General features: G+C 47.1%; 2 protein-coding genes across 3 annotated transcripts in view; both read right to left on the bottom strand.

Moving 5' to 3' along the window:
* NXF1 (nuclear RNA export factor 1) overlaps positions 1-9,521 on the bottom strand; it is an 18,169-nt gene extending 8,648 nt beyond the window's left edge. Inside the window, exons 1-15 of the mRNA XM_006156557.3 lie at positions 9,341-9,521; positions 7,545-7,728; positions 7,192-7,345; positions 4,810-4,893; positions 4,596-4,700; positions 4,409-4,489; positions 4,227-4,296; positions 3,724-3,812; positions 3,491-3,598; positions 3,212-3,321; positions 1,384-1,420; positions 783-851; positions 367-422; positions 137-244; positions 1-37 (exon numbers count right to left, since the gene is read on the bottom strand). The exon at positions 1-37 is cut by the window's left edge and continues 40 nt beyond it. Of these exons, the coding sequence (XP_006156619.1) occupies positions 1-37; positions 137-244; positions 367-422; positions 783-851; positions 1,384-1,420; positions 3,212-3,321; positions 3,491-3,598; positions 3,724-3,812; positions 4,227-4,296; positions 4,409-4,489; positions 4,596-4,700; positions 4,810-4,893; positions 7,192-7,345; positions 7,545-7,728; positions 9,341-9,368 (1,320 nt within the window). The 5' untranslated portion in view covers positions 9,369-9,521. The remainder of the gene's footprint in view (positions 38-136; positions 245-366; positions 423-782; positions 852-1,383; positions 1,421-3,211; positions 3,322-3,490; positions 3,599-3,723; positions 3,813-4,226; positions 4,297-4,408; positions 4,490-4,595; positions 4,701-4,809; positions 4,894-7,191; positions 7,346-7,544; positions 7,729-9,340) is intronic.
* Positions 9,522-10,691: 1,170 nt separating this feature from the next.
* STX5 (syntaxin 5) overlaps positions 10,692-20,804 on the bottom strand; it is a 29,700-nt gene continuing 19,587 nt past the window's right edge. For both annotated transcript variants that reach the window (XM_027774970.1, XM_006156555.3), the window contains exon 11: positions 10,692-12,016. In XM_027774970.1, the coding sequence (XP_027630771.1) occupies positions 11,857-12,016 (160 nt within the window). In that variant the 3' untranslated portion in view covers positions 10,692-11,856. The remainder of the gene's footprint in view (positions 12,017-20,804) is intronic.

The following is a 20,804-nucleotide window of genomic DNA, read 5'->3' as shown; positions in this document are numbered from 1 at the left end:
ATTCCTGCTATCCTTGAAGTACTCAGCCAAGTTGCTTCTGGGGGGATAAGAGGAAAAGGAGGTGGTGGTCAGAGTGGAGAACTTGCCAGCATGTGCTGGCCTCTATTGGCTGGGGAGGTTCTGGGATGTGACTCACCGGGCAGGGTTCTGGGGGATGAAAGGAATACTCAGAGAACAACAGGCTCCATCATGGTAGGCGTCCAGGAGCCCTTGCCGGTCTCCAGAGTCATAAATTGTATAGTATCTAGGACAAAACAAAAGGGAAAGCCATGAAAGGGAACAATAGCACCCAAGTGAGCTGTGCTTGGGTCAGCTATGCAGAGTTCTGCCCAGCTCTCCCCAGCCTCAGGGCCCCGGGACACTTACTGCTGTAGGAAGCGCAGGACCAGACTCTTCAGGTTCTCTGTTCCAAAGTAGCTTCCCTACAACCAGACAAACATTAGGACCATGGACCCAGTATTCTCCACACCCAATTTCAATTTTTTTTTTCTAAAGAAGTTTTTGCCTTAGGGTACATATGCTTGTCAGAGAGAGACAGAGATAGTGAGAGGAAGTGAGAAATCACCCCCTAGGGGGATGGCCACACTGCAATCCCTTCTCTTCCATACTCCTCCTGGGATTTTAGGCATGCACACACACGTGCCTGACGTGATTTTCAAGCCACCATGTTCCAGGACTTGAACCATGGTCAACCATGTGTGAGTCCAGCAACGTAACCATTATGCCGTCCCGTGAAGTAGCCCCACTTCACACTCAAATTTTAACTCGGTCTCCCTTCTCACCTTGCAGGGTGGTAACATGGTGGGGGCTTCAACATCAAAGGCAATTGGTGGGGGTAACTCATGGCCATCCTATGGAAAGAAAATGAAAGCAGACAGTGTAAACCAGAAGAAAAGAGGCAGTATCCATAAGGAGAGCTAAGAGTCAAGGGCCAGAGGTCAAATGTGAAAAAGGCAGAAAGGCCCAGCCATGGTTGTGCACAGGCAGAGCCAGTTCTTGGGAGGCTAGAGGCCTTATGGGAAGCTTGGGTTTGGTTCCTTGGCTAACATGAACACACCAGGTGCAGTTGCATGTGCCTGTAATCCTGGCTAACTGGGAGGCTGGGGCAGGAGGACTATGCCATAGTGAGACTCTGTCCAAAGAACTCTCTCTGTCCCACTCCTTTTCTCTCTTCCTTGTCCTCTCTCATAAAAAGGAGGGGGGAAGAGGAGGCAAACTGTCCAGAAATCCTGATACATGCATTTTTCTGGTAAAGATTATAGCCTTTATTATCTTCTCAAACAGGTCCACATTCCCATATAGTCATATAAAAATGTCAAGGAAGGCCTTGGGAGTAGGATATGCTATGCTTGCCAGAAGAGAATGGTAACATTATGGACTTACCAGGCGTAGTAACTTGGGAAATCGCTCACGTATAGCGCTGTCAAGAACAGGACAGAAGTGAGTGATGCTTCAGAGCCACCGTGCCTCCTGGGCTGCTCTAGGAGCAAATATATCAACACCCGAGGGACAGCCCATCCCCTCCTGCTCATCCCTCTTCTACCCCCCCAGCCTGTGCTCAGGGAAAAATGGCTCCCACTCCCCACCTCACCTGGGGCACCCAGACATGGACTGCCTTGAAGGCTGACTGTCTCTTCTCTGCCTGATCCCGAGTGCCACAGGAGCAGCACTCCTAGCCCAGGCTTTAAGCCAGGACCTCCTTCCCTTCCCTGCCCCCCTTACCTTCCACCTACTCACCTGTGCAGCCCCGGGAGGAGGGAATGGGGTGGGAGCCCAGAGGCTCCTCTGCCTCACCAGGTATCCATCAGTTCTGCCAGGTCTGGCCTTGGCCAAGACCAGAACACACCACAGGGATGGCACAGGATGTTGGGGCAGGGAGATGAGCAAGGGGGGACTCAGGAAAAAGGAAAGGGAGAGGAAAGAAAAAGGAGAAGAGCAAGAGAAAAAGGTAGAATGGGGCAAGGCAAAGGAGAGATGAGGGAGACACAGGGAAGTGGAGAGGAGAAGAGAAGGAAAAAGTAAAGAAAAAGTAAAGAAAGTATTCAGAAAAAAGAGGAGAAAGAGAGAGAGCCTGACACATCCCTTTCCTTCAGCTGCCCCTTTCCCTATGGTCCAAGGCAGAAATGAGACATAAATCCTCGCTGCAACAAGTGGAGTTGCTGTTGGCCAGGTCTGTCTGCTACCTGGGTCCCGATCTGAGCTGGGCGTGGGAAGCAAAGCAGCCGTGGGGGCAGGAGACCTCCCTCAGAAGGGGTGAGGGTTCAGGCCCCTGCAAAGTTGGGGGGGTGAGGGTCCATGCCCCACCTCTGTTGGCCCCCAAGTTCTCTCCTGATGGCCCCTCTGCGACTGTGCCTGTCTTAGGTTGTTCCTTCCCTGAGGAATCTTACCCGTCTCTGGCTAACCAGCCATCCTCCGGGGCCAAACAGGGTGATGTGAGGTGTGCGAGTGAGAGAGGGGCAGTGCCCCTCGAGAGCATCAGTTTTCTGTCTCCTTGGTAGCCTATGCCCCCATGGCCTCCACGCCCAGCATTTGCCTTGGGATTCCCTCGCCTTCTGGCGAGGCCCCGGCTTTGGTCACAGGTCTCAGGGAACCCAGGTTTATTCTCCAGGGAGAGCCCAGCTCACAGAGCTAGGCAGAGACAGATTGCATGGCACCAGCCTCTAAGAGGCCTCAACTTCAGCATGGGCAAGAGAGCCCAGGCAACAGCTTTGGGTAAGTGGATCATGAGAAAGGGCCCCTCTTGGCACAATGGCAAGAGGGACCATCATAGGACAAAGGAAAAGGTCTATCTCAGCAAGAAGTCCCAGATAGGGAGGGCTCCTTCTCAGCCCAGGGACACCAGGGTCTTGGCACATGGCAACCCCACACGTGGGGCATATATAAGACACTCCCTGGTAAGAAAAGGAAAGATGTCTTTTCCTGGATCAACGGGGTAGGGAGATTCTAGAAAAGGCTGTGTTCAGGAAGAAAGGAGAAAGGTCATAGAACCAGCAAATAGGCAGTCAGGTAAAAAGAAAAGAGGAGAGCTCAGGACAAAGCTGGGAGACACAGACAGACGTAAGGGAGGAGCACGGATCCTCCCCAAGGGTAGGGTAGGTGGTTCCAGCTCAGGGCTGCACATCTCCTGCAGACGGGCACTGGTCAGGGTGCATTAGCTCAGCCTCCCAGGGGGTGAAGGTCCCCAGGAGGGGAGAGAGAGGCCACAACTGACCTGATGTAGGTGGACTGGTCTCGGAAGGTGTCACACAGGGGGTTGCTGTCGAGCCACAGCTCTTCTAGCTTTAGCCCTTTTACCTTGTCCAACTCCCGCTCAGACTTCAACTATAAAAGATGGGGAGAATGAGGCCTTGGTGAAAAGAGCCTGCTGGATCCTTTCCCTCATCTCTACTCTCTCTCTCGCCTCATGCCATTACCAGGCAAGCCCTCTCCATCCTCTGCTCCCGCCCTGCCCAACCTCAGTCCAGAATATAACCAGGCTAGCGATTCTCACTTCATTTCCGGAGAGGTTTAGGATCTTCAAATTGGGTGCCTTCTGTACAATGCTAGACATGTCATCCAGCCGATAGAGCCTGTTGTTGCTCAAGTTTAAGGACAGCAGCTGTGGGAGAAATGGGTTTAGAGGAAGTGTCACTAGACAGTGGCTCAGAGACAAATCTATCCCCCAAACCCAACCTATGTACCCACCCTGCTTCCGCATGCCTAACACAAGGTCAAAGGTCTCACCTCGGGGATGTTCTCCTCAATGATTCGCAGAGTAGCAGCCATACAGCTTCTACGATTTAGAACGACGTCAATGTTCTGGGCCACCAGATCTTCGGGAAGCAGAAAGGAAGGAACAGAAAGTCTGAGAGGGCTTATTCAAGTCAATATTAGCACTGACCCATTCTTTTTCCCTCTCTCTTTTTAATCTACCAGAGGGCACGTGTGCTTGCCAGAAAGAGGGAAGGGAGAGGGAGAAAGCATTCCCCAGTGGTGCATTATCATGCTGCAATCCCTGTCCTCCATTTCTCCATCCTGCTGGGACTCTGGGCCTGTACGTGCATGTCCCAGACATTCTTTTCAAGCTGCCAGGGCTGGGATCTGAACCTTGGGTTGGTTATGTTAGATCCAGCTCCCTCAGCCACTAGCCCACAGGACCAGCCCAGCACTAACACTTTCTCACTTTCTCTCCCTGACAGATCCCCCTCCTCCTCCATCTATCTGAGAATTATTCCTATTAATCATACCTGGGTCTGAACGAAGGCCCTTGAGGTCGAGGGCTTGTTGGGAGCCATCATATCGTTTACTCATGATCAGCTACAGAGGAAGAAAAATAGTTCAACAGTCATGAATTTATGTGTGTGGGGTGGGGAGGTGAGAAGTGGGAAGACAGGATTGGAAACACACACATTACTTGATCTTGCCTCACCTTTAGCTGCTCTACTTGTTCTGGTTTCAGCTCATTCTGCACACTATGGGGTGGAGCAGAGGAGTTGATGATGATAGATATCTGGAGGGAAGACACAATGGCAGAGTCAGCTGAGCCCCAGGACTAGCCCCAGTCCCTCCCTGGGTACCAGTCCCACCTCCAGTCAAGCCGTGCCCTTTACACATACCCTTCGGTTCTCCCGATCCAAAATCTTATAGTTGACAGCCTTCAATGCAGAGGCAGTGCTGGCATCCTCAACAAAAAACTGGGCCCGTGTATTCTCATAGTGAAACTGCAAGAGAGCGAAACAGGGCACCAGGCTTGGAGCCTGAGCCCCTTGCTTGGCTAGCTCCCTATCCTCCCTGCTGCCCGGTCAGCCCGTCACTCAGGCCTTGTCTTACCTCAATGGGGGTAAAAGGGACACTGCATTTGCTCTGAATCATGCTCAGGAGCCATGCCTTGTCATACTTTCTGCCATAAGGAATCTAGAAATGAGAGAGAAAAGAAAGGAACAATAGATAACTAAGGCTAAACAGCAGACTCCATCCACTATGCTCCCTTTGTAACTTCTGTCAAGCTTTAAAAGATTTTCTTTCCTTTTCATTCATGATAGAGCACACTCACATGCACACAAGTGAGAGAAGCACCCTATACACTATGTGGTCACACTGCAATGTCCTTCCTGCAGTCCTCTAGCCTATGGGATCCTAGGCACTTGTGCTCCTGTCCTTCATGTTTCAGACTGACCAGGTTGGGGATTTAAACTGTGTTCACGATGTGGGATCTGGCTTCTTCTGAGCAGCACCATTACTGCTATGCCATGGCACTGGCCCATTTAAAAGATTTTCTGGGTCAGCCAGTGGTATAGTGGTTAAAGTGCTGGATCCCACATGGCCAACTGCACAGACCTAGCAACTTGAAAAACATGCTGGGGCATGTGTGTGCCCCAAATCCCAAGAGGAGAATGAAGAAGGAACTGCAGCATGGCCATCCTCCTTCAGGGATTTTATTTTTTCTCTCTTTATATATGTCCTATAGCAAATTAAAAAAAAAAAAAAAAAAAAGGCAAGAAAGAAAGAAAAGAAAAGGGCCAGCAGGTGGCGTAGGGGTTTAGGCGCTGGATTCCCACATGACCAACCATGATTCGAGTCCTGGACCTCATGGCTTGAAATTCACTCCAGGTGCATGTGCGTGCATGCCCAAAATACTGAGGGGAATACAGGAAAAGGGACTGCAGCAGAGCATGGCCACACACCTGGTGGGTGATTTCTCACTTTCCCTCTCTGTCTCTCTCCAGAGAGCACACATGTTCTATGGCAAAAATCTTTTTAAAAAAATAAAAAAAGAGAGAAAAGTCAGTCACTTGAGACATACATGAATTCCTTAACCTCTTTACTGTCTACTTATAATTTTTTTTTTTTTAGAGGTTTTTGCTATAGGGCGAGTGCACTTGCCAGAAAGAGAGACAGAAAGTGAGAAATTACCCCCGAGGATGGCCACCTGCAATCCCTTCTCCTCCATTCTCCTCTTGGTATCTTGGGCACGCACACACATGTGCCTGGTATGAGTTTAAGTCACCAGGTCCAGGACTCAAACTGTGGTCGACTACATGGGAGTCCTGTGATATAACCATTACGCCAACTGCTAGTCTCCTGTCCACTTATACTTATTCTTCAAACAAATCCAATTGTGGAACCTAAAAGTTCCAAGACATTATAGATGCTCCTAAATTAAGGCAAGATTACATGCCAATACACATATTACAAGCTGAAAATATCCTAAGTCAAAAATGTATTGGGAATCAGCAGTTAGTGTAATGGCTATGTCACTGGACTCCCACGTAGTCGACTGCGGTTCGCGTCCCGGACCTGGTAGCTTAAAACTCACACCGGGCGCGTGTGCGTGCGTGCCCAAGATCCTGAGAGGAGAATGGAGGAGAAGGGATTGCGTGTGACCATCCCCCCTGGGAGGTGATTTCTCGCTTTCTGTCTCTATGTCTCTCTCTGTCTGTCTGGCGAGCGCACGCGCCCTATAGCGAAAATCTCTCCAAAAAAAAAAAAGTATTTTGGCCACCAATTCAAAGTATGGCTTCTACTGAATGTGTATCACTTTCAGACTAGCAGAAAGTTGAAAATTACAAGTTGAAACACTGTAAGTTGGGGAGAATTTGTTTTTTTTTGTTTTTTTTTTTTTTTTGAGAGGTTTTTCACTATAGGGCGTGTGCGCTCGCCAGACAGACAGAGAGAGACATAGAGACAGAAAGCGAGAAATCACCCCCCAGAGGGGATGGCCACGCCGCAATCCCTTCTCCTCCACTCTCTTGGGATCTTGGGCACGCACGCACACGCGCCCGGCGTGGGTTCTAAGCCACCGGGTCCGGGACGCGAACCGCGGTCGACTACATGGGAGTCCAGTGACATAGCCACTACGCTAACTGCTGGTTCCCGGGAGAATTTGTTTTTATACCTTGTCTGCCCCTAAGATAATTCCAGGGTCTCCAAGGTTTCTGTACGACTTGATCCAAATGAAGATATCCAGAGGAATCCATTCACCTCCCCATCACTGTTATCATAGTTTCCTTTTGACCCATTCTGCCTCTTCCCTTCTACTCATTCTCTGAATCTGCTTCTAGGTGTTCTATTATAAAATATCGATTCTTAGGATAAATGATGTATACACAATTGTGAGGTAAGTAGCCAAGAAGACTGGAATAAAACATAAACCTTCACCATAAGCCTACCCCTCCCACTCCACTGCATCATCTACTTTCCCAAAGTACTCACGGTAATCTTGAACCAGTTTTTTGTGGTCCCATCCTGGCTGGTACCGGCCCCTCCTCTCTCTGGAGGAGCTCTGTCTCTCCGCACAGTAACATGAATGCGATCTCGATCATGCCAATTATCACCTCTGCGGTTAGGGCGGGTGACATAAGGGTTGCTGTGGGGAAGCAGGGAATAAAATGTCCATAAATGCCAACAAAGTCTCCCCTATGACTTTACTGCATTGTAAGTGAGATGACACCTAAGACTGTCGAACCATTAAACTGATCCAGGCATTTCTCACTTTTCCAGGATGGTAAGAGAACTATATAGTCTAGTGGATTGCTAAATTCAAGTAAGACCAACTGGTCACTTACTATCGTACTCGGGGACCATCCTGGGCATCACTCATTGCTACATCTCCATCATCTTCCTCCAGGCGAGAAGACCGAATACCAGAACCACCTCTTCCGGACCTACGGTTTCCCTCACCATACTTCCACCGGAAGGGTCCTCGGCCTTTCTTTCGTCTTTGAGGAAAATTAACACGGTCATCATGCTCTGGAGTGGGAAAACAGAAAACTAGTTAGAAATGCTACCTTGGTGAGGCAGTCACAGTCTCTAGCATTCTGTGCTCCCGGAAAAGATGCATACTAAAAGAGACCCCTTCCACGCAAATGCCTCCTGTCTAGAGGAAAGAACGCTCTCTGTGAGATAGCAGCATGAGAAAGAAGTTATATTAAAAAGGTGTGGGGCTTTTAAAAAATGAAGCAGAAACTGGAACTACAAAGAACAGAGGCAGAATGTAGAAGTGTGAATTTTTTTTGAGGGGTTTTTGCTATAGGGCGCGTGCACTTACCAGAAAGAGAAAGAGAGACAGAAAGCGAGAAATCACCCCCCAGGGAAGATGGCCACGCCGCAATCCCTTCTCCTTCATTCTCCTCTCAGGATCATGGGCATGCACGTACACGTGCCTGGCATGAGTTTAAGCCACCAGGTCCGGGACTCGAACCCCAGTTGACTACATGGGAGTCCAGCGACATAGCCATTACGCCAACTGCTGGTCCCAGAAGTGTGAATGACCCCAGAGTCCCCAGAAGCTGCCATTCAGTACTTTCTTTGCCTACACAGTGCTGCCAGGAGCAGCAGATGATTCCCAGAAGTACTAGGAACCAGCCCCCAGTACAGTGTAACAAATGCCAGTTACAAATGACCAATTGAAGGGTCTCCTAGGAAAATCTTGTTCTCAAACTGCCACTCTGCAGTTTTGTGAGCTGTTTCCTTGGCCAGAAACTAGTGGCAGCCCTAGTAGCTGCTCTAGTGGCAGCTCCACCCTAAGGTTGCTTAATCAATGGTCCTTAATCAAGTGGTCCTGGAATGCTCTCCAAGAACATGAACTCTAACTCCTGCTGTGTAGGAATGCTTCTTAAATAAAAAGCCTATGATTTCCAAAAAAAAGGTCTGCCTAATACCTGGTATTCTGCAAACAATGAACCTCAACAAATGATCCTTTTTTAAATAAAAAGTATATTAAACGTGAACAGGAGGCGCAGCTAATATTCAGAAAATTGTCTCTCCAGAGCGTCACTACGCTCCAGACTTGATAGAAATAATCTCTTTTCAACATACACACACATACATTACATCAGTATTGTTTCTACTGAAATTTATAGGGTGGAAATGAGGCCTGAGAGTTCTACCTCATTTAGGCTTGGCACAATCATTTCAAGATCAACCTGGGCTGTCATGCACTCCTAACACTACAATGAACTAACTAATCACTCCTCGCAGCATCCAACCAGAACACTCGGTGGATGTGGAGGTCTCAAATATTAAAGTCTCGGACCAAGGGGCAAGGCAGATCGGACACAGTAAAAAAAAAACAAAAAAAAACTTGGCAATCAGAATAGCTCTGGAGCAGGGAATTGACTCACACTGCAAGAGCCAGGTAGCCAAACTGAACTGACAGGCACCAAGCACCCACAAAGTTCAAAGGGATCTCATCACCCCACCTCGAACCACCAGATCCGAGTCGCAGGTCCTCCCAACACCAGGATTCGAGTAAACAACTCAGGTTCCCCCCTCGGGCCTCACGCCCCGGGGCTGCGGCCTAGGCCGGCGCCGCCCACCGGAGTCCCAGATCACCAGCTCCCACCCTGAGGGCAGCACTGACCGTTGTACGACTTCCCCTCATCCGCCATGGCACAGCGAAGGACAGGGGAGGGCTCAAGCGCGGGCCCCGACGCCACCAAACGTCCGAACGTCCAGGCGCTCAAGACCGAAGCGCTCCTACGGCCGGCGCCACCGCATTTATCCGGCGAAGCACGTCGCGCGCCGCCGACGTCCCTAAGCAGTGGGCGGTGCCGCGGGGGGAGGGGGGGGAAGAGCTCGGCCCCCTGCGCATGCGCACACGCAGGGCTTCCGTGGGGGGCGGAACCTGGCACCTCCGCCCCGCCCCAGACCTGCGCTCGCGGAGCTTTGGCTCGCTGTCAGGTCACCCCACCCCCTTCTCTTCGGTCCGCGCTAACGGCCTCCGAGGTCCGACTTTGCGCAGGAGGGAAAAGGATCGCACGAAGACCTTTGGAGGGAGATTGGCCTCACTGCCGGATGCTCACTCACAGACCCCCCCAAGCGGGATCCAGCCAGTGTTAAGTCTCAGCTCAGCTCCTTTCCAGCTGCGACTATGCCTCACCATATAAAATGGACTGATCATTTCCAGAAAACTGGACGTAAGCTCCACGGGAGTAGGTTGACAAATTCATGTCTTTTTTTTCTCCTCCAGTGATCAGCCTATCAAGTCTGGAACACAGTAGAAACTCAACGAGTTACTTGTGGGGGCCAGTCGATGGCATGGTGGCTATATTGCTGGACTCTCACATGAGTGACCACAGTTTGTGCCTTGAAAATCACTCCAGACCCAAGTGTGCGTGGGCGCCCGAGACCCCAGGAGGAAAATGGGGCATGGTCATTCCCCCTGGGGTATGATTTCTCACTTTCCCTCACTGTTTGTCTCTCTCCCCAGCGAGCACCCGCACTCTATGGCAGAGATCTCTAAAAAAACCAAACCAAAACAAATTGTTTATGAAATGGGGCAAACAGGTGACATGGTCAAGACGTTGGACATTCCCACATGGCCAACCACGGTTCAAGTCCTGGACCTGGAGGCTTGCTTTCTCACTTTCCCTGTGTGTGTGTGTGTGTGTGTGTCGATCTCTGGTCAAATTAAATAAAAGAATAAATAAAATAATTCTTTAAAAATTATTTATGAAATGAATTTGTTCTATACATTCCCCAATGCAGAGAGGCTGAATCAACGGAGATGGTATCTGTTAGGGACTTCGCTAACATTTTCTTCACAAGCTTCCCAATCCATTGCTGCAGTGCTATGCTAGACCATCATGTGTCCACCGGACAGTGAAGGTAGCCAGCAGTAGCTGACCACTTGAAGGAATGCCAAGAGGAAAGATCTAAATGCCAGGGCCATGGGCTCTCCTAGACCCCCTCAAAAATACTAGGAGCCTGAGTCTGTTTGAACATCCTTTGGGATTTATGAGGTGGGGACTTTGAGTGACCTCAAAAATGGTATTGTGGGTCTGATCAGGAAGGAAAGCAGCATATTATCCTCCTTGGAGTGTGGGTATTCCAGGCAGGTCTTCCATCCTCTTGTAACTGGCTTGGATTTGGTGAGTGGCTTGGAGGGAATCAAGAGCTGCAGCTGGAGCTAAGAACAAATTCTTCACTTTCAGCTTGTGGCAGCTGGCAAAGCTCCTGCCTTACTCAGTTAAGGAGGAACTGGGTAAATGGTTGGAAGATACAGCTGAAACAGGTCCAAACACTACTTGAGATGGTCAGGAAGTTGCCACCAACGGACCCATTCTGGGATCCTGCCCCCCCATTTCAAAGGATGTTTCCACATCAGTGAGGTACCACTGCACTTGGTTTTCCCCTCCATGGAGAGAGCTGTGAACCCAAAAGCTGCCTCCATGAGATGAAGGCCCCTACCAGCATTAGCCCAACCCATTCAGTCCTGCTAGTGGGCAGTGGCTCACTCCATTTGCTGCCAAGAACCCCCAGCGCTCCCACCCAGAAATGATGACATAGCCAGTGAGGCTGACAGTCTTGTAATTGGGAGAAAATAGGCTGCAGCATATTTGGCAGATTGAAAGTCACTAGCAGCCAGTGTTGGGGGCTGTGTAGGCAGCTGAAGGGCTCAGGGCCCCCAGGCTCATGTGGTAAAGAGAGGAAGAAAGAAGTCATATTCTAACCCAGATGGGAAAGTTGGTCCCTGGGACAATTTCGTTTCCTCTCCTCACTCTCAGGAAGGTGGAGAATATCATCTCCCTTTGTTGCCAAAGTTTCCTTTGGGAGAAGCTTGAGAAGGTTTATAAAAATCTCCTAGTGGAGGCAACTTCCCCATTGACCCCCAGCTGGCCTCTGCTCCCTTTCAGTCACTTCACAGCAGAGTTCATGTCCAGAACCGTGTGCGTTTCATGGGCCTGAGAGTTGCGAGGGGAGGTCAGGTGGCCAGAGGAGAGGGGTGGGGGACCATGGGCTGTGGTCATTCTTAGCAGTTCCGAGGAAACAGGGCTTTTCTCTCAAGCACCCTGAACAGGCTCAGTGTAGGCAATGGCCACCTCCTCTCCCAGGAGGGTCCTGAACCCCCACAAACTGCCTCAGAGTAGAGAGGGTTCAGGCCAGGAAGACCACAAAGATGATGAAGAAGACAATGAGGATGAGGAAGATTTTGACCATGAGCCACCGGTTGGAGGTGACCGACTGGAAGTACTTGAGGATCTCTGAATGGGCGGCCTCAACATCCAGCTGAGCTCCTAGCACGTTCTCGTCGATCCTGGGAACAGGGCCGGGAGAAGAAACAGAAGGGCACTGAATTAAAACGAATGTTCTTGAAGTCTGTTTATTGACGTGGAAAGATGGTCACAATATGTGGGAGTGAAAAGTGTATATAATATGATTCCATTTTTGTGTATATGAGGGGACTTCAAAAAGTTTATGGAGGGGAGGTGGTGGTGTGGGGAGGGCAGCTGAATTTACATGTGGCCAACTGCCATTTGAGTCCTGGACACAGTGGCTTGAAACTCACGCCGGGCACATGTGCACCCAAAATTCCGAGAGGGGAATGAGGACAAGGAATTACAGCATGGTCATTCTCCCTGGGGGATGACTTCTTGCTTTCTTTCTCTTTTTCTCTCTCTCTCCTCTCCAGTGAGTGCACGCACCCTATGGTAAAAACTTAAAAAAAAAAAAAAAAAAAAAAAAGAATTTTATAGAGGGCCAGCAGGTGGTGTGGAAGTTAAGGTGCTGGATTCCACATAGCTGACTTTATGGTTTGAGTGCTGGACTTGGTGGCTTGAAAATCATGTCATGTACATGTGCGTGGGAGCCCAAAATCTGAAGGAAATGGGATTGTGGAGTGACCATACCCCCGAAAGCTGATTTCTTACTTTCCCTCTCTCCAGAGAGTACACATGCCCTATCGCAAAAAAAAAAAAAAAAAAAAAAAGTTTATGGAAATACAGAATTAACATGTTTATTTTTGTGAAAAAAAGTTTAAATCCATGCATTCTTTTTTCATACTATGTACTTTCTTTGTACTTCTCAAAGACCCCTCATATACATATTTGTGCACAAAAAAGGAAGTATAATATAAACAAGTTTTGCTTCTAGTTTGAAAGCCAGTTCTGTCACTTACTACAAGGTGACTCCAAGTTAGTCATTTAACCTCAAATCTCATATTCCCCACCTACAAAATGAGAATAACGAAAGCCCTACCTCTTCTCAGGATGCTTCTCAGGTTGTTGTCAATCTTCAGAGCTAATGAATAAGAAGTCCCCAACCTATAAGAGCCCCTAAAAAGGCCAGGAGGTGGCATAGTGGTTAAGATGCTAGATTGCTACATGCATGATTGCAGTTCAAGTCCCAGATGAGGCAGCTTGAAAATCATGCTGGGTGAGTGTGTGTGTGCCCAAAATCTCAAGAGGAGAATGGATTGTAGCATAGTCATTCCCTCTGGGAGTGATTTCTCACTTTCTCTCTTTCTGTCTCTCTTGGGAGAGCACATGTACCCTATGGCAGAAACCTTAAAAAAAAAGGGGGGGGGGCAGCGGGTGGCATGGTGGTTAAGGCGCTGGACACTCCCACATGGCCAACCACAGTTCGAGTCCTGGACCTGGTGGCTTGCTTTCTCGCTTTCCCTCTCTCCCTCTCTCTGGCCAAATTAAAATATGTGAATGAATAAATAAGTAAATAAATAAACAATTCTAAAAAAAAATAGACTCTAAAATATTAGTTACTATTATTTAGTCATCAGTATTTACTGATTTTGAACTAATGAGTATGTCTGTATTTGTAATAAGGGAATAAAAGTTCACAAGCCAATATAAGCAGGAAATCCTAGTTCTGAGTGAGAAAAGAAGAAAACTTGATATAAACAGGAAGTCAGGAGATAAGAGAGGTCCCACATTAAGATAAAATGTTTTGGGCATCAGTAGCATAGCGGCTATGGTGGCTAGATCCCACATGGTTGATTGTGTGATTCGGGTCCTGAATTCAGAGGCTTGAAAGACATGCCAGGCACTTGTACACGAGTGCCTAAAATTCCAAAAGGAAAAATGGAAAAGGCAGAATTGCAGTGTAGTCATCTCTGTTTCTTGCTCCGGTGAGTACACTCACCTGATAGCAAAAAAGAATCCATAAATAAAAACAAATAGGAGGGAACTCTGGTGGTTAAAAACATTAGAAACCGGGGTTAGCAGATGGCATAGCATTTATATTGCTGAACTCCCATGAGGGCAACCATGGTTTGAGTCCCCGACCAAATGGCTTGAAATTCATATACCAGGTGTGTGTGCATGTATTTGCCCAAGATCCCAGAAGAATGGAGGAGAAGGGATTGTGGTGTGGCCATCTCCCTGGGGGGCTGACTTCTCACTTTCCCTCTCACTGTCTCTGTCTCTCTCTCCCACATGTGCACACACCCTAAAAAAATCCTCTCAAAAAAAAAAAAAAAAATTAGGAATCTGGACCAGCAAAAAGGCTGGGTCCCACATGGTCAGCTTCTGCAGTGCAAATCTTGGACCCAGCAGCTCAAGAATCATGCAGAGGGGAACCAGCAGTTAGCGTAATGGCTATGTCGCTGGACTCCCACGTAGTCGACCGCGGTTCGTGTCCCGGACCTGGTGGCTTAAAACTCACACCGGGCGCGTGTGCATGTGTGCCCAAGATCCCGAGAGGAGAATGGAGGAGAAGGGATTGCGGCGTGACCATCCCCCCTGGGGGGTGATTTCTTGCTTTCTGTCTCTATGTCTCTCTCTGTCTGTCTGGCGAGCGCACGTGCCCTACAGTGAAAATCTCTTAAAAAAAAAAATAAGAATCATGCAGAGCCCATGTGCATACATGCCCAAAATCCCAAGAGGAGAATGGAGAAAAAAGGATTGTGGCACGGCCATTTCCCCGGGGAGTGGAGGAGGGTGCTTTCTCATTCTCTCTATATCTCTCTGGTAAGTGCACACACCCTATACCAAAACAAAACAAAACAAAAAGCAGAAAAGGAAAAATATCTAAAAGAAAAAGAAGCAAGCCCTGGAACTAGAAAGAGGACCTAAACATGATTAGGAGATCTTTGTTTTCTGAGTTTCAATTTTCCTAAAACTTCATGACTGAGAGTAATGGTGTCTTTTTTAAAACAAACAAACAAACAAACAAAAAACAAAACAGGTTTTTGCCTTAGGGCAACAAGTGGAGTGGAGGAAACAGAGGCAGTGAGAGGGTCAGAAATCACCCCCCAGGGGGGTGGCCCCACCACAATCCCTTCCTTTCCATTCCCTCCCCAGATCTCGGGCACGCACGCACGCGCACACACACACGGTATGAGTTTTTCCCTTTGTTTTGAACATTTATTTATTTATTTAAACATACATTTATTTATCTATTTATTCACTGAGATTTTCGGGCTACCAGGTCTAGGACTTGAACCATGGTCAGCCATGTGGAAGTCTAGAGCCTCAACCACCATGCCACCTGCCAGCTCCCCTGTGTTGAGTTTTAAGCCACTGGGTCCAGGACTTGAACTGCGGTTGTCATGTATGAATTCAGCAATGTAACCACTATACCATCTGCTGGCCCCAAGAATAATAGTACCATAATAAAAAGATATAGAAGCTGACATGAAGTGGTTCCAGATGACCAGATTTAAGAAACCTGTTACAACTGTCAGGGACCAGCCGTTGGTGTAATGGCTATGTTGCTGGACTCCCATGTAGTCGTGTTGCTGGACTCCCATGTAGTCGACCGCAGTTCAAGTCCCTGATCCGGTAGCTTAAACTCACACCAGGTGCATGTGCACCTAAATCCCAAGAGGAGAATGAAAGAGAAGGGATTGTGGTGTGGCCATCTCCTTTGGGGGGTGATTTCTTGCCTTCTGTCTCTGTCTCTCCCTGCTTTTCTGGCGAGCACACACATCCTATAATAGCAAAAATTTCTCCAAAAAAGAAAAAAGGGAAACCTATTGTAATTGTCATAAAGTATGAATATAGTGGGGCTGGCAGGTGGCATGGTGGTTAAGGGTGCTGGACTCCCACATGGCCAACCATGGTGAGTTCTGGACCTGGTGGCTTGCTTTCTCCCTTTCCCTCCCTCTCTTTCTGTCCCTCACTGGTCGAATTAAAATAAATAAATAAATGAATAAAGTAAAATAAATAAAGAATGAAGTAAATTATATTACATCGAATAAAAACAAAAAAATCCATGATTCCATAGTGCTAACTTAGAAATAAAAAGTTCCTTTATAGAAGAATGACAGCTAATAAATTTAGTAGAAATTACAGAATTGTAATGGTACAACTGCCATTTCATATTACCATTTCATAATAACACAATCTAACAAATAATTCAGGAAAGAATCATTATGTGGTGGGGAGCTGGACATTCAAATTCATCCAAAGCATCACTCCACAGATACTTAGCCTGACAGTCACCACCTTAAACAAGTGACCACATTCTGGCCGTGGTTTGAATCCTGCCAGGGCTGGAATTTTAACTGTGTGGTTGCCCACGTGGGACCCAGCGCCCTTACTCGCTAGGCCTAAACCTAACCCCGTTATTTCTTGAAGCCATTTTTTTCTCCTATCTCTTCACTGAATCTGACTCAAAGTCATCAAGATCTATACTGCAAACTCAGTGACTCTTTCTCGCTCCTTGAGGTTCTGCTTGCAGTAACGGCTAGGTCACTCTTATTAGAACAACCAATCCATAAAAACTATAAGCCCTAGAAGAAATATATAAAACAACTACCTTAGGTCAGCCAAGTTAATTGCCTGTTAAAACACAGAAGTCAGTATTCTTTGGAGACACCTAACAGAATCCAGAATCTCTGTAAATCAGTCATAACATCTAAGATACAGTGACAAATTAGAAGACATACAATGAGGGACCAGCAGTTAGCGTAATGGCTATGTTGCTGGACTACCATGTAGTCGACTGCAGTTCACGTCCCGGACCTGGTGGCTTAAACTCACGCCGGGTGCGTGTGCATGCGTGCCCAAGATCTCAAGAGGAGAATGGAGGAGAAGGTATTGCAGCGTGGCCATCCCCCCTGGGGGGTGATTTCTCGCTTTCTATCTCTCTGTCTCTCTCACACGCGCCCTACAGCGAAAAAAAACCTCTACAAAAAAAAAAAAAAAAAAAAAGAAGACATACAATGAAACAGGAAAGGGTACCCATACTCAAGAAAAGAGGCAGAGAATAAGACCAACCCTAGGATAACCCAGGGTTGGGATGTTGGAAATTAGTAGTCAAGGAATTTTTTTTTTTTTAGAGTTTATCCATTTCTTTCTTGAATGAGTAAGAGTCAGAGACAGACAGACACCCCCAACCGTCATCATTCTGTGACCCACCCCCAGTCTCAGGCAGCCCTGGATCATGGGCATATGCATACCTAGCATACTCAGGGAGGTTTCTGGACACCAATCTGGAAACTTTCCAGGCTATGGCGGGCGGTGTCTGGCCTCACAGAGCATCGCTTTACCGCTGCAGTAGTGCCTAGTCCCTAAGGATCTTTTTTTGTTTGTTTGTTTGTTTTAATTTGCCAGAGGGTGTAAGTGCTTGCCAAAGAGAGAAAGATAAAATAGCCCTCACTGGGCACAGTCACACCGTAATCTCTTCTCCTTCATTTCCCCATCCTTTTAGGACTTTGGACAAACACCCACAAGCACACAAATGACAGATGTGTTTCCCAAACTTCTGGGTCTGGGACTCAAACCACATAATCAGCCATGTGGGATCTAGCTGAGTTAACCATCAAGTTTGGTCAGCCATGTGAGATCTAGATCCCTTAATCGCCTGGGCTGGTCCCCTGAGGATCATAACTGAAGAGAAATATGCTTGAAATGACTGGAAAGCCAGTAAATCGCAGCAGTGCCAAAAAAGCTACCAAAAAGAAAAAAAAAAAAAAAAAGAAAAAGAAAAAGAAAGAAAGAAACAAATGGGGGCCAGCAGGTGGCATAGTGTTTAAGGCTCTGGGCTCCCACATGGCTGACTGCGGTTCAAGTCCTGGACCTGGTGGCTTGCTTTCTCATTTTCCCTCTCTCTCACTCTATCCCTCTGTGGTCAAATTAAAATAAATAAAATAAATGAAGTTAAAATAAAACAAATTCTTTAAAAAAATACACACACCTTATAAAAAAGAAACAAATGGTCATTTTACAACTGAAAACTATAATATAAAAATTTTTTTAAAAGCCACCAGATGAACTGAACGGCAGACTGAAAATGACATTAGAAAGAAATATGTGTGTGTGTGTGTGTGTGTGTGTGTACTCTCAGTAGAAAAGCAGAAAATTATTTGAAATAATAATGACCAAATGTTTATAGATTCAAGATATTTAGAGAACCAGCAGGTGGCATGGAGGTTAAGGCAGCTTTATCCTACAAGGCCAATTTTGTGGTTCTAGTCTTAGACCTGAAGGTTTGAAAAATATGCCAGGTATGTGTGCGTGTGTGCCCAAAATCGCAAGAGTGGAGAAGGGACCGAGCACAGTCATCCTCCTTGGGGGGTGATCTCTTATTTCCCCCTCTCTCTGTCTCTCCCCAGTCACCCTCTAGCAGAACTGAAGGGGAAAAAAAAAAGAGAGAGAGAGAGAGAGAACCACAAGCAGGATAAATTGAAAGAAAATCACATTAGGGCCATGCTGGTGGCATAGTGGTTAAGGTAGCTGAATACCACCTGGCTGGCTACCACCTGGTTCAAATCCTGGACCATAGTGCTTTGAAAAACAGACAGGCGCACATGCATAAAAATCTCAAGAAGAGAATGGAGACGATGTCCTGGAATGGCCATTCCCTTGAGGGGTGCTCTCTCACACTCTTCCTCTGTCTCTCAGGCAAGCACACACGCCCTATGGCAAATTTTAAAAATAAAATCACATATAGACATGCTACAGTCAAATGATCAAAACCAAAGTGAGAAAAATACACTGTGGGAACCAGCAGTTAGCGTAATGGCTATGTCGCTGGACTCCCATGTAGTTGACCGTGGTTCGTGTCCTTGCCCCGGTGGTTTTAAACTCACGCTGGGCGCATGTGCATGCGTGCCCAAGATCCCAAGAGGAGAATGGAGAAGGGATTGCGGTGTGACCATCCTCTCTGGGGGGTGATTTCTCGCTTTCTGTCTCTCTGTCTCTCTCTGTCTGTCTGGCGAGTGCATGCGCCCTATAGAGAAAACCTCTCCAAAAAAAGAAAAAAATACACTGAAAAGCAGGCAGAGAAACACACAATCCATATAACAATCAGAATTACCAATCACTTCTTGTTAGAAAGGAAGATCAAAAGACAGTAAGTGTGGGCTGCCTACATAGTGCATTAGGAACTAAATCTCACAGGGCCAAGCACGGTTCAAGTCCTGGTTCTGGGGTCTTGGAAAACCCCAGGTGCATATATGTGTGCCCAGAATCCTGACAGGATAGAGAATAAGATGAAAGACAACAGTGGCTTGACCACACCCCATGAGGGTGTATTCTCTCCCTGTCCCTGTTGTGCCTATAAACAAAACAAAACAAAAAACATAGGCCAGTCCAGTGGTGCAGTGGTTAAGGGAACCAGAGCTCCCATGACTGATCGCATGGTTCAAATCCTGGCCCCCATAGTCTGAAAAACACACAAGGCATGTATGCGTGCCAACAGGATGGAGACATGGAGAAGGGATTGTGGTATGACCACACACCTTCCCTCTCCTCCTCTTTGTTGAATTCACACACCCTCTAGAAAAAAAAATTTTTAGAGGTGTGATACATTTAAAATGCTTAAAAGTGTAAAGCTGTGAACCCAGAATTCAGTTCTTTTCAAAAATATTTTGCCAGAGGGCACATGGACTTGTCAGAGACAGACAGAGGGGGAAAGGGAGAGAAGTAAAGTGAGAAAGCGCTCCTCATGGAGGATGGTCAAGCCACAATCCCTTCTCCGTTTCTCAAGCCTTTTAGGATATTGGGAACACATGCACATGGTGTTTTTCAAGCCACCAGACCTAGGGCTCAAACCTCGCAGTTAGCCATGTAGGATTCAGTGTCTTAACACCATGCCATCCACTGGCCCAAACCCAGAATTCTACAACCAGAGAAAATACTCTTCAAGAATGAAGGTGAGGGACCAACAGTTGACGTAATGACTATGTCACTGCACTCCCACATAGTCAACCGTGGTTCGAGTCCCAGACCTGGTGGCTTAAACTCACGCTGGGCGCATGTGCATGCATGCCCAAGATCCTGAGAGGAGAATAGAGAAGGGATTGTGTAGTGGCCATCCCCCCTGGGGGGTGATTTCTCGTTTTCTGTCTCTATGTCTCTCTCTGTCTGTCTGACAAGCGCACGCACCCTATAGTGAAAACCTCTCCAAACAAAAACAAAAACGAAAAAAACCTCTCCAAAAAAAAAGAGGGTGAGGGGCTGGCAGGTGGCATGGTGATTAAAGGTGCTGAACTTCCACATGGTCAACCACGGTTCAAGTACTGAACCTCGTGGCTTGCTTTCTCACTTTCTCTCTCTTCTGATCAAATTGGAAAATAGTAATAAAGTTATATATAAAACAAGAATGAAAGTGAAATGAAGACATTTCAGATAAAGAAAACTAAAATCATTTGTTGTCAGCATCTTTGTGTTACCAAACATGCTAAAGGAAGTGTTCTTTACGTTAAAGGGAAGTGATACCAGATGGAATCTTGGATATCTGTGAAAGAACAATGAGCACTGGAAATGGCAGACATATGAGGAAATATAAAGTCTATTTTTTCCTCTTTATTTGTTTAAGATACATTGAACTTCAAAACAAAAATTATAATAATATACTATAGAAATAATCAAGCAAAGGGCCTGACAGGTTGCATGATAGCTAAGGCACTGGACTCCCACATGGCCGACTGTGGTGTAAGTCCTGGACCTGGCAGCTTACTCTCACTTTCCCTTCCCTCGGGCAAAAAAAAAAAAATTAAGATTTTTTAAAAAAAAAAAAAAAAAAAAAAGTCTCAGAAGTTTAAAACAAACCAAAAAATACAACAAAGAAAGAAAGAAATTTGGGCCAACAGGTGGTATGGTGGTTAAGGGTGCTGGACTCCCACATGGCTGGCTCCAGTT

The sequence above is a fragment of the Tupaia chinensis genome, unplaced genomic scaffold (assembly GCF_000334495.1).
Source record: "Tupaia chinensis unplaced genomic scaffold, TupChi_1.0 Scaffold000502_1, whole genome shotgun sequence".
In the NCBI taxonomy this organism is placed as follows: Eukaryota; Metazoa; Chordata; class Mammalia; order Scandentia; family Tupaiidae; genus Tupaia; species Tupaia belangeri.
This window is presented reverse-complemented; position numbering and strand designations above follow the sequence as displayed.